General features: G+C 52.0%; 4 protein-coding genes and 1 non-coding gene across 7 annotated transcripts; 2 read left to right on the top strand and 3 right to left on the bottom strand.

The window, feature by feature from the left end:
- The first annotated feature begins 177 nt into the window (after nt 1-177).
- On the top strand, nt 178-5,359 carry NCU00929 (hypothetical protein). The gene has a single exon (XM_959662.3). The coding sequence runs from the start codon at nt 774-776 to the stop codon at nt 4,818-4,820; it is 4,047 nt and encodes a 1,348-aa protein (XP_964755.2). The 5' UTR covers nt 178-773; the 3' UTR covers nt 4,821-5,359.
- Nucleotides 5,310-6,606, bottom strand: tim10 (translocase of inner mitochondrial membrane 10). 2 transcript variants are annotated; one of them, XM_011394556.1, is made up of 3 exons: nt 6,499-6,606; nt 6,254-6,445; nt 5,310-6,000 (listed from the first exon to the last, which is right to left on the bottom strand). In XM_011394556.1, exons 2-3 carry the CDS (start codon nt 6,343-6,345, stop codon nt 5,820-5,822), a joined length of 273 nt encoding a protein of 90 aa, XP_011392858.1. In that variant the 5' UTR covers nt 6,346-6,445; nt 6,499-6,606; the 3' UTR covers nt 5,310-5,819. The 2 variants fall into 2 exon arrangements, with proteins under 2 accessions (XP_011392858.1, XP_011392857.1); XM_011394555.1 differs by having other exon boundaries at nt 5,450-6,000; nt 6,254-6,521.
- A 275-nt stretch (nt 6,607-6,881) lies between these two features.
- On the top strand, nt 6,882-9,260 carry NCU00931. 2 transcript variants are annotated; one of them, XM_011394557.1, is made up of 3 exons: nt 6,882-6,995; nt 7,231-7,662; nt 7,767-9,260. In XM_011394557.1, the coding sequence occupies exons 2-3, from the start codon at nt 7,239-7,241 to the stop codon at nt 9,146-9,148; spliced, it is 1,806 nt and encodes a 601-aa protein (XP_011392859.1). In that variant the 5' UTR covers nt 6,882-6,995; nt 7,231-7,238; the 3' UTR covers nt 9,149-9,260. The 2 variants fall into 2 exon arrangements, with proteins under 2 accessions (XP_011392859.1, XP_011392860.1); XM_011394558.1 differs by having other exon boundaries at nt 6,972-7,662; nt 7,767-9,257.
- Nucleotides 9,261-9,994: 734 nt separating this feature from the next.
- NCU00932 (hypothetical protein) lies at nt 9,995-12,193 on the bottom strand (the record flags this gene model as incomplete). The annotated part of the gene is made up of 2 exons (XM_959665.1): nt 9,995-11,884; nt 11,945-12,193. The coding sequence occupies 2 exons, from the start codon at nt 12,191-12,193 to the stop codon at nt 9,995-9,997; spliced, it is 2,139 nt and encodes a 712-aa protein (XP_964758.1).
- Nucleotides 12,194-14,938: 2,745 nt separating this feature from the next.
- On the bottom strand, nt 14,939-16,072 carry NCU14030. The gene is made up of 2 exons (XR_897779.1): nt 15,642-16,072; nt 14,939-15,565 (listed from the first exon to the last, which is right to left on the bottom strand). It is a non-coding gene; the product is annotated as a ncrg80 (non-coding RNA).
- Between the last annotated feature and the right edge of the window lie 416 nt (nt 16,073-16,488).

Genomic DNA, 16,488 nt, shown 5'->3' with positions numbered 1-16,488 from the left:
GGACGATCCGCCGTTTCAACGGGCCACAGCAGGAAACAGTGAGCTTTGCAGGGCGATGCTCGCCGTGGAACCAGTGGCTTTCATGACGGGTTTGGGTGCCGTGGGAGCACGAGTGGAACTCCACTGAACAGGGCGGGCATTTTGGACGGGAGAGAACGAACCGGCTACAGGTAATGGAGGCGGAGGACTGCAAGTGTCCGGGAGAGACAGCCCCGTAGACCTAGAGGTAAGGTACCTTCTCTAGGTACTATTTGCATCCTGCCCTGGACCTCCATGACCTTCCCGTCGATTTCGACCTCGTGTTCCCATCATCTGTCCCTCCCAACCGAACGCAGCGAAGCACTCCTTTCAGCGGCCTGTTACTGTCACACTCCACTGGGTCATTGTTCTCTGCCTTACACGCGCCGCTAGAAGTACCTTAGTATAATGCACCCGACGACGAATAGAAAGTAGTCCTCGACCCAGCATAGCTGCATCGGTACCTTGCCCGTCTGACGTCGTCGTTGGCCCGTTGTCTTCACATGGGCAGACTGAAGCCGCAGGAAAAGCGCCCAGCCCAGCCAGCCAGACCTCCCCAAGACCAAGACCGAGACCATTACAGATACCTCACTGCTTCGACTATCACGAGAACCGATCCGACAAGACGGAGAGACTTTGGCGACGACTCTCAACCGACTGGACACAAGAGGAGCCGAACGACGCCTCGGACGCCAAGACGACGGATTGCATCCTCTTCATCTCATACGCGACGACGGCAAGACTGACGACGATGCATGTCATTATTCATTCCATGCGACTCTAGTTCCTCCGTTCCCGCTTCCTCTGAAGACGTGGCATGTGGACGGCGCAGCACAGCAATGACCGACCCAGATGCCAGCCCATCATCCAACCTTCGTCCGCGCCGAGCAACCAAACAACCCGACCTCGATTCTGACCGCCATGATTATGCCTCGACAGCCATCTCTCGCCAGGACCACCAGGTCACGACGAACCTCCCTGACGTCTCTGTGACTTCCTCGGATCTCAACGACGTCAAGGATGAATACGACGACGCCAGTATACCGCCTGATCAGCGACTCCCCCGTTCCCATCACCCTCGCGCCGATGACCGAAATTTCTCCAAAGGCGCCCTCCGTGCTCATAAGCACAGAACGAATGGCGCCTTTCTCCTTTCGGATCCCGCCCTGGGCGCGCATACTCAACATACCCAGCTACAGTTACCCAAGAGGCAGAGCTTGTTAGAGCATGGCAGGAATAGGATCACTAAGAATGGCATGGACAGGTCGCCTGGCCGGAACAAACTTACGGGCCCCTCAAACGAAGTAGGCTTGGGGCTTGTTCAGCGCTCAGGGTCGACAACTGAGCCATCTGTTCGACAACCAACCTCCATCAACGACAGTGCGGTCACGTCGAACCGCGGCTCTTCGGCGGGTGAGACGATCATTGGAACAAATCCATCCCCACGAACCAGCATGGCGCTCCTGGATATGGAGTCGGCCCATATTGTGAACATGGCTCTTAACCTGAGCGAGTCGAGAAGGATAGCGTCGCGAAGGATCGTCTCTCAGCCAGTGCCTCCAAGACTAGGACCAGTGCCGGAAAACAGTACTGGAGGAAGTCTTCGACAACACCTGCAGCAGCAGAGAAAAGTTTCGCGGAATATGTCACCTAGACCGGACCACTCCCCGCGCATCGCATCTGCACGGTCACTGCAAGCTTCAGCCGGTCTCGAAGCATACCAGTACCACTTTTCCCAGTCGACCTTGGCGAGAGCGCAGAAGGCAAGGGAATACTTGGGGCTGATGGCACAATACAGACGATTATTAGAACTGCTACCCCCATTGAAGGCCGCCCCATCAGCAACATATTCCACCGTTAGCCCTCCCCTGACGCCTAATGGCCCTAACTTCCCTACAAGACCAACCACTCATGACGCTGAAACAACGATTGGTCGTCCTTATAATCCGCTGCAGTATATCCGCAACAGAAAGATTCGGGCTCGTGAGAGGAAGACTTTGGATGGAGAGGGTCAGGGCTTCAACGATGTTGAAAGGGTTTCTGAATGGGTTGACGAAGTAGCCAAATGGATCGCCAAGGGCCAGGACCGAATTCCGGGAAACCCTTCGATACCTCCGTTCTCTCCGACTCGTATTCTCTCTCAGGAAATCCCGCCCCAGTCCCTTGGCTCTAAGCCGACAACAGCAACACCCAAACTGAAACGACCACGGGTCGATTGGGCCGTAGATCCGGCAGATATGATCGCAGACATCTATTGGCTTGAACAGGACGACAACAAGTTCCTTGTAGAGGATAGGAATTGGAAACGCCTCTTTCCCCAAGGTGGTGCCGAAATTTACCGTTCGCTCTCAAGAGATGATACTCCAGGCTCAAGCAAGATCTTTTCCAACTCCAACAGCATCACGGCTCTAGACAAGGCTCGCACGGAACAGTCACCCCAAGTTGTGGAACCAAAGACAACACAAAAGGCGCATCAAGAGCCACCGCACGGCTTTAGTGCCAGTCGGGCTCGAGACAAAGCGCAACAGAAACTTCGGGCGATCAGGGAATCCCACCATCGAGCCAACAGCTCCATATACAATCGCGATATTCTTCGCATCCATAGACGCTCCTTTTCAGAGTCGTCTGATACAGACAGCGATCGGAAGCGACGGGGCAGACACGGGACCATCTCCAGTAGTGGTAAGGACATACTGGCAAGGCAGATGGAAGACATGATCGCTCAGGAGCAGAGAGATATCGAAGCGCATCCTCTTTATGACCAGGATACGCAACAGCTGAAGCTCCCAGATGCTGGATTAGCGATGTCCGAAAAGGGTCAGGAGTGGCCGCGGATTACATCGACCTCTGACGGGGCTGACAATGTTGAAGGCCGCAGGCCGGCATCTCGCTCTGAGCCGGCTGATTTGGAAGGCTCCAATACCAAGTACCAAGCCAAGCCAGCCCCGGCACAGGTTCTCGCTGGACGGGCTGGCGTTGGGTCACTGAGTGGCGATGGGCGGATTTCAACGGATTACGATACATCACCGCCATATTCGCCTGACTTGCGGCCAGTGCATGACGCACTAATTCCTAGATTCAGCACGGACATGTCGGCAAGGTCATCGAGACCAAGCTCACCGATAGCGAGGTCACCGAGCAAAAACCCCCTGACCAAAGTTAGGAGCATATTCCGAGATCGCAGTAACGAGCATTTGGCTGAGCTCCCATCACACATCGGAAGAGACGAGAACCCCGAATCAACGCAGTTTCTGTACGATCGGCAACCAGTAGAGTCTCCAACCACACTAGGATTTGGCACTGGCATGCTTTCACCTCCCAAGCGGAAGACCTCCCGTAGTCCTCTTCGCAAAATAGTGACAAAAGGAACCGACTCTAGCCAAAAGTCGAATAAGAGCACAGGGATTTACAAACTTCGGGAGGATGGTAACAGTAGCCTGAAAGGGCTATTCCGGGGTCAACGCATTGATAGTGTTTTGCGTAGTGGTGTCTCCAAAGTCAGCGATATGTTCTGGCGAAAAGAGGCTGCTCCAGGTCCCTCGGACAAGTATGATTCTTCGGATGAGTCTGATGCGGAGAGTCGAGGAAGGTCCAGATCCTTACCCAGGTCGCCACCACGAAAAGTCAGTCGTAGTCCGTCTAACCACGAGAAGACGAACGGGGAGAAGAACTACCTGGATGTTATGCCACAGTTTGTACCCACCGCGGAAAAGCATCATAGCAAGTCCAAGTCCGTTGGCGGCTCGATCGACCCGAACGGTTTGCTTAGCGCTAGTCCCCCTTCGCAACCGCTCAGCCGTCGGTCCTCCCGCTTTGAACTTCTAAAACCGCCCAAAATCGACATTCAGAATGCATCGCCGACGTCATCTCCAGGTCCGCTGGAGATCACTGCCTTACGTCCATGGGGGCCTTCCGACGTACCTGACGTGGAAGGCTCGCGGAAGAGCAGCGTCAATACAGACGTTGGTGGTGTACAAGACGCCGACGCTCGTCTGAACGCCATGTTATCCATGGCTAAAGGACGTCAACTCGTCAACAGTGCCTCAGCAGGATGCTGGTCCATAGCCGCCGACCGAGAGAACAACGCCACTCCCGTCCCTCCCCAGACCATCGTTTCCAAGCGGGAGATTGCCCGATTACGTGCGCTTCTCCTAAGCTCCGGCATCCACGCAATGGAAATCGACAGGCGCGCTAAAGCCGACAAGCTCTTGAACGCCTCCAATAAGACCGATGACGAGAACGCCAACACCACCACCGCTAGTAGCCACATCAACAACAACTCCCGTCTCTCCTGGCCAGACATAGTTGCCCTCTCCCCCGACCCTTCCACTCGCCAACAGCTCCTTGTCCGCCCCATTGCCCAGATCGATCTCTTCCCCGTGGCCGCCAACATCCTCTCCACCTCCATCCAAAACTCTGCAACGGCATTCCAGTCCTCCGTGGCCGTCTTCCAAACACAAACCGCTCCGCGCATGACCAACCGCGTCGAAGCGCTGCGGAGCCGAATCAGCGGCGAGCTGACGGAGATGACGAGGCGAGCGGCCGAGGAGGCGGATGACGCCGGCGGCGATCTGATGACGCACCAGCGGCTGAAGGTGAAGAGGGTGGTGGATATGATTGACCGAATGGTGAGGAGACGGCGGAGGCGCTTTAGGTGGGTGAGGAGAGCCGGGTGGTTGGCGGTTGAGTGGGTGCTGGTGGGCTTTATGTGGTATGTGTGGTTTGTGGTGATGATTGCGAGGGTGTTGTTGGGGGTTGGGAGGGGAGTGGTTGGGGTGGGGAGGTGGTTGTTGTGGTTGTAGTGTGTTGTTGTTGTTTGTTTGTAGGAGGTGAGAGTGGCAGGTTGAGGAAGATGGTTAGGTTTTTTCTTTTGGATAATTGAGGTGTCTCTGGAAGAGACAAAAGAAGTCAGTGCCGCGTGGTTTGCGGCTTCATTTGTGTATATCGGGGGAGCTCGCATAGGTCGGTTCTCTCTCAGAAAAGTATGGATGCTGGAAGTAGGAGGTCATGAATGGATGCACGGAGCCTTTTTTTTTTTTTGTTTCATTTGTTTATAATCTTGTTCGTTGCTCTCTTTTGTGTTGTTAACCTTCCGGTCTGTTGCAGCCAGGAATCCAACAATACCCGGGTTTTGGCTGTCGAAGAGGCCGGATTTTGCATAGGTATCAATAGATATTGGGGAAGGAAGGAGTTGGGTATAGCTACAGCAGGTAATTTATTAGTTAGTTTCGGTGCTTGAAACACCGATCGAGTATATGGGGCGACCGTGGAAGAAGGGACTGAACATGGTCTTCACTCTTGATGCCATCCGAACGGCTTCGTAATCGTATCTGGTCCTTGCTCTCATTGATTTTCCAGATCATGCTGAATGCCCAGCCAGAACCGTCAATGTTCATCGATAATCATCACAGGTCAACCGTAACATGTCGTTGAATCGAGTATCTCGTCAATGTTCAACCATCAGTTGCCGCATATGTGCGTTGTTCCCTATCCACAGTATCCTCTATCTCCAAAGTCACAATGCCATGGTGTTGAGGTGTATAATACACGGGACGCAGTCCTTCGACCCTCTTTCATAGACACTGCGCCCCCTCCCTCCCCCCCGCTTCTCCCAGCACCTTATTCATGTCCTCTCCTGCTCCATGTCTTGCTTATCCTCTGTCTGCCGAGAACCAAGAGCCGGCGGGTTGGGGGAAGCCGGATCAATGCGAGCAGGTGTGGTGTGGGTATAACTTTTTATTCTTTTGTTTTGTTGTCGTCGTGTCCTTCCCCCGTTCCAGTAATCCAAAAAAAAGGCTGTTTTACATGCCGAAGCCACCTCCACCACGGGCCTGGGTCTCCTTCTGCAGCTGGTCCGAGATCTTCTGGTGCGTCTCAAAGAACTTGGCGGCGCAGCGGTCGAGGCAGACGGACTCGCCCTTGCTGAGGTCGCCCTCGCGGTACGACTTGTCGATGCACTTGAGGGTGCAGATCTTGACCATGCTGTTTGTTTGAAGAGTGTCATGTTAGTTGGTGGCCTCGGTGGGTATGGTCATGGGGGGTATGGTTATGGTGATGGGGTATGATGGGTATTGGTAGGGGACGGTTGGATTGATAGAGTTGGAAGGAAGGAATGGGTTTATGGGAAAAGAAGAGAGTTTGGTTTAAGGGTACAATGAAAGAGAGGAAGAAAGAGAGGAAGAGGGGGAAAGCAAAGGTAGGGAAGGGGGTATAGAATGCAGGAAAGAAAACATACCGAGAGTGCATCTCAGCGACAACCTTGAGCTCGTTCTCAACGGCGGCAATCTTCTCGGCCGAAGTGGGCTGCGGCCTGCCGAGTCCGAACATTTTGGATGGATTTGGTAAGATGGGACTCGAGAAAGAAAAAAAAGGTTCAAGTGCCGCTGTGGATGGACAAAGCTCGTGGTGTTTAGAGGAGCTTTTGGTTCTTGGTATTGTTAGTTGTAGATCTGGGACCGGGTCTTGGGGGGGGCGACCTACTTTTTGGGATCGTGGAAGGTGATGCGTCGCGGGTAGGTTGATGTCAGCGGCTCCGTTGCAGCGAAGCGACGACACTCTCTTTCGCGGGCGGGCGCAACAAGCTTCCAGGCAGCTTCTCTCTTGGCTTACAGAACTTTTGGATCCGCTTTCTGCCCATTGACCCACTCACCTAGAAGGCGGTACGGGCGCGGCTAATGCTCGGCTGCGGCCCTCCGCGCTCTCACGGTGAGCGGGAGGCCCAAGTTCGGTAAAGAAGGCGGGACACAAGGTGAAGAACCGATAACGCTCGGTGAGATCAATTGGGGGCTCTGATTGGCCACGACCCCTCTTACATAGAGCCGCTCCAGTTTCGGCTGAGTTCGCAGACAACGGCCCGAGCGGCAGGAAAAAAAAAAAGAGTACGACATAAAAGGCGGCATGGACCGTGTCGAGACAAATCTTTCGCCTCTACATCAAGCTCCAGGTGGGCAAAACACACTGGGGCAACCATCATGATTGTAAGTCTACCAACACACAGTTCTTCCGATATACAATCACATGCCCATATGTACTACTCTTCATGATGATCTGCCAAAACATTAGAACCGTTGCGACTGACACGCGCTTGCGCGTGCATGATCACACTATGCTCCATTTCTGAACTTTTACCCATTCCCCCCACCACTTTTGTCAACAGCTCTTCTTGGTCCAAGACGACCCGCCATGCTAACTGATCCATGACAATCTTAATAGAAGCAATAATGAATTCATCTACTCCCTGTCTTCAGTTCCTGCGGCCGTACGCCTGGAAGTGGAAGCCAGTGGGCGCCCGTAACACGGCGTACCTGCGCTTCTACCACCTGGCTCGGCAGCATGAGTTGATACAGTCCAATGCCCTCAAGTATCCCCGCATTCGCCATGAAGGCGGTGCGCCCATGCGGATCCCCACCTTCCGGGAGAAGTTTAAGGATGTTGAGATGGGCAAGCATGCCGACGAAGAGGTCATCATTCATGGCCGGGTACAGTCTGTCCGTCGGGCCGGCAACAAGCTCATGTTCCTCGACCTCAAAGGCGAGTTCGAGCATGTTCAGGGACTCTGTAACTTCAATAAGCTGCAAGTTACAGGAGTCGAGCTAGGAGAATTTAAGGCGCTTGCCAAATTGTTGAATAGAGGCGATATTGTCTGTACGTGACTCTGGTCCCATATGTCTTCTTTCTTTCCCTTGTCCTTTGCCCATCAATCATATGACAGTGGCATGACTGACCGTGAACCTCTTCTTCCGACACAGCCATCACCGGCCGAGCAACCAAAACGCCGACTGGTGAACTGAGTATCGAAGCCACAAGACTGCCCGAGCTCCTAACCCCAGCATTGGCTCCCCTGCCCTTCAAGCTAGAAGATGAGGAAGTCCGGATCCAGCATCGTCACATTGACATGCTGGTCAACCGCAAGACCATCGATACCCTCCGGCTGCGATCGCACCTGATCAAGTACCTTCGCGACTTCTTTCACGAGCGTGGCTTCCTCGAGTTCCAGACGCCCATCCTCGCCGAAAACGCCAGCGGTGCCACCGCCCGGCCTTTCACCGTCACCGCCTCCGAGACCTCGGTGAACAAGAACCTCGCAATGCGCATCGCCCCCGAGCTCTGGCTCAAGCGTCTGGTCGTCGGCGGCGTCGACAAAGTTTTCGAGCTCGGCCCTGCCTTCCGCAACGAGGGCATCGACCAGACGCACAACCCCGAATTTTCCATGTGCGAGTTCTACAACGCCTACGCCAACCTGGACGACCTCATCACACTCACCGAGGAACTCATTTGCGGCGCCGCCTCGCACTGCCGCGACCTGATCGCCACCAAGCTCGACTCTCTGCCCGCCATCGACATGTCGCAGTATCAGCGGCCCTTTCAACAACTCGAATTCATACCCGCCCTCGAATCCGCCCTCGGCTTCAAGCTCCCCGATCTCTCCGCCTCCTCATCGCGCGAGGACCTCCTCGCCCTTCTCAAGCAGCACAAAATCGAGGTCCCGGGACTGAACAAACCCGACATTACGCTCGCCAAGCTCCTCGACAACCTAGCCAGCGAATTCCTCGAGCCTTACTCCCTAACCAAACCGCTGTTCATCACTCACCACCCAGTCTGCATGTCCCCCCTCTCCAAGAGCTTTGTCTGCCCTAAAACAGGCCAACACGTGTCCGCGCGCACGGAGCTCTTCATCAACGGCAAGGAGCTTGCAAACATGTACGAAGAAGAAAACGACCCGGCTTCGCAAAGGCAAAAGTTTGTGGACCAGCTCAACGCCGCCAAGCGCGAGGCTAGTTTAGCTCCCGGTGTGTACAACGATGAAGGGGAGTCGGCCATGGAGGTGGACGAGAGTTACGTCCAGGCCCTGGAGTCCGGACTGCCGCCAACGGGCGGGTGGGGGTGTGGGATTGAAAGGATGGTGATGCTTTTTAGCGGGACGAAGAGGATTAGTGACTGTTTGAGCTTTGGAAACTTGAGGCATGTTACGAACGTTCCTGGAGCGGTCAGGACGGGTGAGGATGAGGAAAAGGCAAGGGAGATGATGGATGAGGTGGAGAAGAAGGGAGCGAGGGAGAGGAAACGGGAGAAGGGAAAGGAAAAGGAGAAGGAGAAGGAGGATATGGGTGTCTCCGACGGTGAGGCTTGATTTCACAGTTTGCCTTGGTGTGTTTTGTGTTGTTTGTATGTATCATTGTATGATTAGCGTGTTAGCGAGTGTTGCCTGCCCAGATAAATATGATACCCCCATCTTTACGCAGCTCCCGCGTCATATCTATCATGTGAGTGATTGCTGGTGGTGGTCGCTGACGCGATCATAGTGCTGTCCAGTAGGCGTCGGGTTCACAAGGCCATGGATACCTACCTACTCACATATCTCGGGGACACTTGGTGCTGGTGATAATGCTATCATTCAGTTTACTCTTTTCCCTTTGTCGTGCAGTGGCCTAAAACATAACAGTGTCACTCAGGTATCTTCGGAGATCTCTCCTTTTTCTTTTTGACACTCAGTCAATTTCGTGGCTACTGAGTGCTCTGCTAACATGGAAACACCAAAACCCCTCCAATGCAAGAAAGGTCGGATGGTAAACCTGGAGCGGAGTTCGAAGAAACTATGAAAGTCTGGAAAACTGACGAGGTACCTAAAAAAAAAGAAAAAAGAAGAAAAAATAGTTCCATCCCAATATAGCCTATCAGTCATGATTTAGTGTCAAGTCCCTTTCCTACCCCCTAACCGCTTCCCTCACAAATGCTTGACAAATAACCATCCGCAAAACGAGGTACCTGTGGGTTTTCTCAACGAACTTTCAATATCTCGAGACCTAGATGGGCGATTGGACGGTGCACATGATATACAGTATCTGATTGCGTAATAAAACGCGTCCAGGGCACACCGTCCAGCACCTCGAAAGCCCGCCGAGATGAACTTCAGTCCTCAACATCGACCATCGTCTCCGAATCTGAGCGATGCGTCCTGAGCGTGACAATGTGGTTTCTACCAATTCCCCAAGTACGCCGAAGGCTTCCTCTCCAAATTCGCCTTGCCCCTTTCTCTTGCCTCCCAGTTACGATTATAGGGCTCCCAATCAGGCAGGGCATGCAAATCGGAGACATATATGCCAAAGAAATCTCGACGATTTGCTCTGTCCACGTCTCGATATCTCTTCTTCGTCCGCTCATCCCACATAGGATTCAATCCAGCCTCGAGGTATGCGTTCTCATACTGAGGGCCACCTTCACGGTGATTTGTCCGTCCGGTCAATGGCCACAAAAGCTGTCTTGTCCTTTTGGTTGAGGATAGATGCGTTTCCCAGTGTATCGCCTGCGGAAATCGGGGCATACCAGGTTTGAACTCAAAGAATTCGTAACGCCAAGCTTTGTCTGTCAATTTGGCCATCTTGAGGGCATCTCTCTCCTCGTCCGTGTCATTGGGTAGATAAATGAGTTCTTGAAAAGGCCAACGCTTCCGGTTACCCAACCAGATCTGCATGACGCGATTGGTGCGGTCACGGAAATGGCTGTCTTCATGGTTCGCCACAAAAGCACCCATTCTGCATCCCCAGCAAACCAGATTCTTGGTGTTGGAGAAGAAATAATCTGGGAGAAGGGTATAGCATCCACTGCACTGCCTCTCCTTCGGCTCACGAGATATATTTTCACCTGTATCGCCACAGACTGCGTCGCCTAAATACTTCCACAGGTACCTGTTGAGTAGCCGATACGCCTCGAAACTACGATAGCAATAGACCCTATGGCGTTTCCATGTGATGACCGCTTCACGAGCTTTGTAAGCCCAGAATGGATCTGGACCAGGTAAACGACGAATGAAGTGCCAAATCCCTGAGCTGTCACTGAGAAGGTCGACGCCGAGTATTGCGGCAAGATCCCAGCACGCCATAATCCGAGCAAAGACGGCCTTCGGCACATCAAAGGTTGGCTTGTGGTAGGTCAGCCCGAAAGATCCCAGTGTGTTGGGCGCAGAAGTTGGACCCTCGAAGAAATACGGGTAGAAATCCAAGCGCACCCTCTTGTGGCGGCGGGTAGCTGCAAGCCCATTCTTCTCCTGAATGATGCGAAGGAGGGAGTCAAGTTTGGTAAAATCAAGCTGTTTGCAGCGCGTAATGGCGATGCTTTCAAGATTGGGCATTGACTTAATCATCAACCTTACCAGCTTGGTGTCGAGGTAAGGGATCTGGTCCAGCATCAAGTCTCGGAAACTCGTGAGACTGATACACATTTTATGAACCATCTTAGTCAACAACTTGAACTCCTGCTCAAATGGCTTGTCTTGAGGGCTAGCAGCTGCAACTTGGGTGATTGGTGTAATGATCAAGGTATTCATGCGGATTCCGCCCTTTTCGTTCTTGTAGTCTTTGTCAAGATGGAAGTTACCCGAAGAGAAGTCCCAAACTGCAAACCGACCGCTGATCAATCGAGCGGTGTCCTTGCAAGCCATTGCCAACGATGTCAGGTCGGCAACGGAGGGTTTGATGTAGTCCACTACATTATCGAAGATCTCCGGGATGTTCATGATATGTACCAGTCCGATCTTTCTGTTGTTAGGGTTCCTCCCAAGTTCAGTTTCGATCGACTTGGATGTATTGAGGATACCATCATCCGCAGTAGGTGCCAGTAGCAATCTTGGTTCGCAATCCTTGGTAGCTTGCATCAAGCGGAATGCCTTGTCTTGGTTCATCTTGTGGTAAAACATCTTGATTCTTAAACACTCGGCTTCAGAAGTCTCTTTGTGCACACGGGGGAATTGCCGGACGAAATCGCGCTCGTGTACCATGTCGTACACATCCTCGGGCTTCTTATCGCCCAAAGAGACCCATTTGCGCGTGTAGTTGAACGAGCGTACGTTGAAATTGTTGACGCTAGATGTCTATGTAAAAGAAAAATTAGCCGCTGCTTCACAAGACTTCGTGAAAAGGGATTTACGTACGGTGTTTGTCAAGTCGAGCAGGCTTTTGTAACGGGCAGGCTTGTGATTCTGAAGAAGCTCAATCTGCTGGAAGAAGTCTGATCTCGGTTCGGACAAGTCGACGACTGTTCCTGGGAGAGGGTCACGTTTGCCAGCTTGGGTGTTGACAGAGGTATCCTCCTTGTTCCAATCTTTGTCGAACGGGACAGCGAATGTCTCCGACGTATCTCCTCGCCGGCCCTCAGCCTTCCGATTACGATGTTTCGCCATTGTTCTGAGAGCGAGTGGCCCGAAAGTTCAGGGAAGAAAACAGCGGATGGCTGATGGATCTCTGTTGGTGATTGTCGAATGATGCAAGAGAGCGCTTGTGTGTGGTAGGAAGCAGCGCAGTTTGTGCGTACACACAGAAGGGTTAAGGGCGGACTTGTTCCAACCGGCAGAAGGGCGAGATGTAAGTGAGAATGGGAAGAGACGGCGAAGGCCTGAAATTTATGGATAGGGAAATCGGAGGTGATATGGGGGACGAGGGTGTGTCCCAAGTTTGCGTTTGAAAGATGGTGCGAGTGGCGTGAATGGGTAGGTTGTCGAATCCAGGTTTGGTCCCTCGAAGATCTAGTAGTGTGATGGAGATGAGGTTGATGGAAGGGTCTTCGCCTTTTGATGGCCAGTTTGGTGCAATCCGCGTCAGCCTGGAGTCAGAATAGACCCTTCATCTGTTGTAGCTGTTCACCGTCTAGTCTCCAAGCACTGTTTGCCTTGTTGAGTTCGGGTGACCAATTCCAAGTGGGAGGTACACCTTTAAATAGGTCTGGCACGAGTCGAGCTTGAGATGACTGGAGAGGGGGAATGCAACAATAGAATCCGTCCGATGCCTTTGACTCACTGAACGTGCATTCACCAACAACCGCACTGCAGGTTTATTATATATGCCCGACAATAGCATGGAAGGCACAATGGCCGGCTGCCTGCGAGAACCTGCCCGTATTGAATACTTAGGCAGGTAGGTAGGTAAGTAAGTACCCACAGTAAGGTCAGACGGAAGAACGGGAGCACACGTAGGCCACATTCAAGAACTCGCGAAACTGGCCAAATGAGATCCCCCTCTGCGCACCGGACCATGGCAGAAATCTGCCAAAAGGATCATGCATGGTCTTTAAGCATACTGCAACGTTCATGCCCACGAAAAATTATATGCAAGACAATAATACTGAATGCCCATACCGTAGAAACTCGCCAAACTGGCAAACCCTCAACCCTCTTTGAGCGCCCGACAGTAAGCACAGGAAGCGGCATACTCCCGTACATATGTCCGCTCAGTTGGTGAAGGCTCTACAATACTGGGCAACACTATCCTGCCTGCGTTCCAAAGTACAGGCTCCGACTTGAGCACCACAGATTTGCCTGTATTATGCCCCAAAAACCTCTTTTTGATGCATTAGAGGTTTGCAAGTTTGGTGCGTTTCTACGGTACCCTCTAGCGCCCTTGGATGAAAAGAGAGAAAAAAAGGTGGAAAGAGCAAGATACTAGAAGAATCAAACTTACAGTGCTCCGGGGTGGCAATATGGCTCCCCTATTGTTATTTGCGGGCATAAAATGTACAGATTTGGGTACATGTATGTCTGATGATGCATAATTTCCAGGAAAATTGAAAATTGATGGCCCGAGTCTTTGCGGTATCTCAGTAAATGTGGCTGTCTAATCAGTGAAAACTCGAGGACATTGCCTGCCACGTGGACTCATGCACACTTGAGTATACTATAGGACCCGGTCTTGTCCTGCCAGCTGCCTGTACAGGTCTGCCATCTACCCGGCGCCCAAAGATGGAGAAATTTTGACCAGTTTCGCGAGTTTCTCTAGTGTTTCCCGTAGGAATAATTAGGTATTCCTTCCGAAATCCAGGCGCAATAATGGAGTAAAATAGAATAAAAAAGAATGCCTTCAGGGTTGGTCCGGCCGCGTTTGCATGGAGGTATAGTGCAGGATCTAATGGCTTGAAGGAAGACACTCAACGGCAGTTCGAGGCGAGAACAGATACCACAATAAAGCTTCTAGCGTTGACTCCCTAGGTATCGAACTGCATAGTCCAACTAAATGTTGACTTTGATGTGAGATATATGCGAGTGTCTTGGTAGGGCAGCATTTCAAGGCATAGTTTCCAACCTATCCCGTTTCTTTCAGTGCCGCGGATATCTCTGTCAAAAACCGCATGTGATTATCTACTAGAGTTGAGAATGAACTTAAGCAGTCGTCATGACTAATTCGTATCGAGATGCAATGAAATTCCAAAGTTGACCACGAGCACCGGCCATTCGCCTCGATGATGACCCCAACAATACTTTGCTGGTGTTGATAACACTCAACATCCACTGTACGGAGCCAAACTGTTCTTGCGCAAGCTCCCAAATACTGAAGATCTCGAATAGGGACGCAATTTGTAGATAATAGCTTTGCCAATGTACGGGTCAAGTTAGAATCCCAGACACGTAGCATATACTGAGTTGAGTTAACGCAGTTCCATCGGGCTCTACCTGTCGTTCATATCTGCCGAGACCAGCCTGAACCAAGCCCCAGACGAGTTACCAACCCCTATCCTCACTACAGCAACCGGGTAGCCTCGCGTCTATATGTAAAGTTGTGCTAGTTGCTGAAGAACCGTCTGGCCAACGCTGGTTGATATCCAAGACAGACAGGAACCGGGACTCTCCGCAGCCATCCTATATGTCTCACACGCCGTGATACGGTGTACATCTGCCGTACCCATCACCGCTCCAGTGTCCTCACAGACACCTGAGAAAAGCACACGAAAGGAAGAAAGAGGGCAAGTGGTCGCCGCGATCATTATGTATTCAAGTCACTCTGCGATTAGCTGCCCTTGATTCGGTGTAGTGCGCCGAGTGGTAGACCGCATGTGCTGATGCATTTTCATATACAGAATGGTATCTAAGGATTTCCAACGCAGTGTAAAGAAGTATCGAAATGATCAGGTATTAGGCCTGTGATTGGCAGGCCCTACAGATGTAAATGACCTTGAATTGAGCTACCGACGACAGATAGTGAGGGGAGACAAATGGTCTCGAGGCAATATGCAACTGGCCAAAAGCTGAACGGTTCTGGATTGTTCGATTTTCGATGAGAACTGAGCCGCCGAACAAGAAACGGTCTTGTAAAAGGATCTGGAAAGGATAATCCGCCAAGTACACACACTATTTAGGTGACCTGCAATCTGCACTGATTGGCGTGTCCTGTATAACCCACGCCTTCATACCCATGGAAAGATAAGGACGCCCACAATCACGGCTACCCGCACGCCTTGACTGGAAGAGTAAGCTCCAGGCAGGAAACCGGACGCGGGCGGAACGGGAATCTTGTGAGGTACATGGAGGTGGACTGCCCCAACGGGAACCGAGCGCAAAACATGTCAGGTGCTTGCCGGACTTAAAGGTTGAACAATGGAGAGGAAAGCAGGTAGGTAAACGTAAGCTCAATACTCCCAGGAAAGATTGTGATTGGACAAGTGGTGACGCTGCCCGGCCAAAGTACGATATCGATTCATTGCCCTGAAGGTACCAATAGTCGGAAACAAGATAGAAACAGCGAAGAGCTCGTTGGAAGATAGCTTGCGATTGAATCGAGATCCGGACCTTGTAGTATGTCTGTGAGGCGACTCAAGCAACAACCTCGAAATAGCACGTGCACCCAGAAATCGAGTAGACTTACGATTATAGATGAAGCTAAGGTTGTGTCACCACCCTAGCGTATCGTCAGTACTTTAGCCTTCCCCTCAACCATCCTGAAGAGCGACTTGGTGAGACCGCCTCCGGGTCTTGAAAGCGCAGCATGATCCCGTCATATTTTCTAATTATCACGATTGATAAGGCTTAGGTGCTCGGAAAAGGTGAATAAGCAGTTTTGTCAAAGTGGTTGATGTCGAGATGGATAAAGGCGCGGGAGTTCTCATTGTAGATCCAATCACCGGCGGGCAATCTTTGGTTATCAACGTGATGTCCTACGCCTGTGTCTTGAGTGCGTCTTTGGTGCCAGGTCGGTCACATGGTGTGAGATGTGGGTGTGTTGAGAGCAGGGATCGCTTTGATCGACGGGTTGGGTTGCTCGACGAGAGGGGCACAGGAGGTCTGAGGACAAGGCACGAGATACCATCCGACATCGCCCCAAACGAGTTCTCTGGGCAAGGAGAAGAAGGATCGGACATCGGAGAACGACAACGCCCCCTCTTTACCGTCGGTTCTTTTCGATGGTCATCGGATTCTTACGGGGTAATCTTGTTGGTTTTTGAGTAGGTTGTTGAAGTCGAGGTCCAAGTCGCCGTTACCTATATTCATTATATGTCATGCTGATGATAAAAGAGGTAGGATGTCTTGGCGAGGGAGTGCGAGATAGAAACCCAAACCCATCAAAAAAGGCCCCACATGCGAACGGGCCCGGACCCGCCCATGACTCTGGCCATATGACACCAACATCATCATGTGTGAAATATGTGTGCAGTCGAGGAACACTGGAGAAGCATGTCAGAGCAGTTTTCGTAGTCAGACTTTACCTAGGTGAA

Source organism: Neurospora crassa, linkage group I, assembly GCF_000182925.2.
Source record: "Neurospora crassa OR74A linkage group I, whole genome shotgun sequence".
Classification (NCBI taxonomy): Eukaryota; Fungi; Ascomycota; class Sordariomycetes; order Sordariales; family Sordariaceae; genus Neurospora; species Neurospora crassa.
This window is presented reverse-complemented; position numbering and strand designations above follow the sequence as displayed.

Bases quoted from the DNA above. Each gene is read 5' to 3' on its own strand.
- tim10 (XM_011394556.1), bottom strand. From the start codon at position 6,345: ATGTTCGGACTCGGCAGGCCGCAGCCCACTTCGGCCGAGAAGATTGCC. The intron at 6,001-6,253 runs GTATGTTTTCTT...TCAAACAAACAG, and splicing joins GTCGCTGAGATGCACTCTCG to CATGGTCAAGATCTGCACCC.
- NCU00931 (XM_011394558.1), top strand. From the start codon at position 7,215: ATGACAATCTTAATAGAAGCAATAATGAATTCATCTACTCCCTGTCTT. The intron at 7,663-7,766 runs GTACGTGACTCT...CTTCCGACACAG, and splicing joins GAATAGAGGCGATATTGTCT to CCATCACCGGCCGAGCAACC.
- NCU00929 (XM_959662.3), top strand. From the start codon at position 774: ATGTCATTATTCATTCCATGCGACTCTAGTTCCTCCGTTCCCGCTTCC.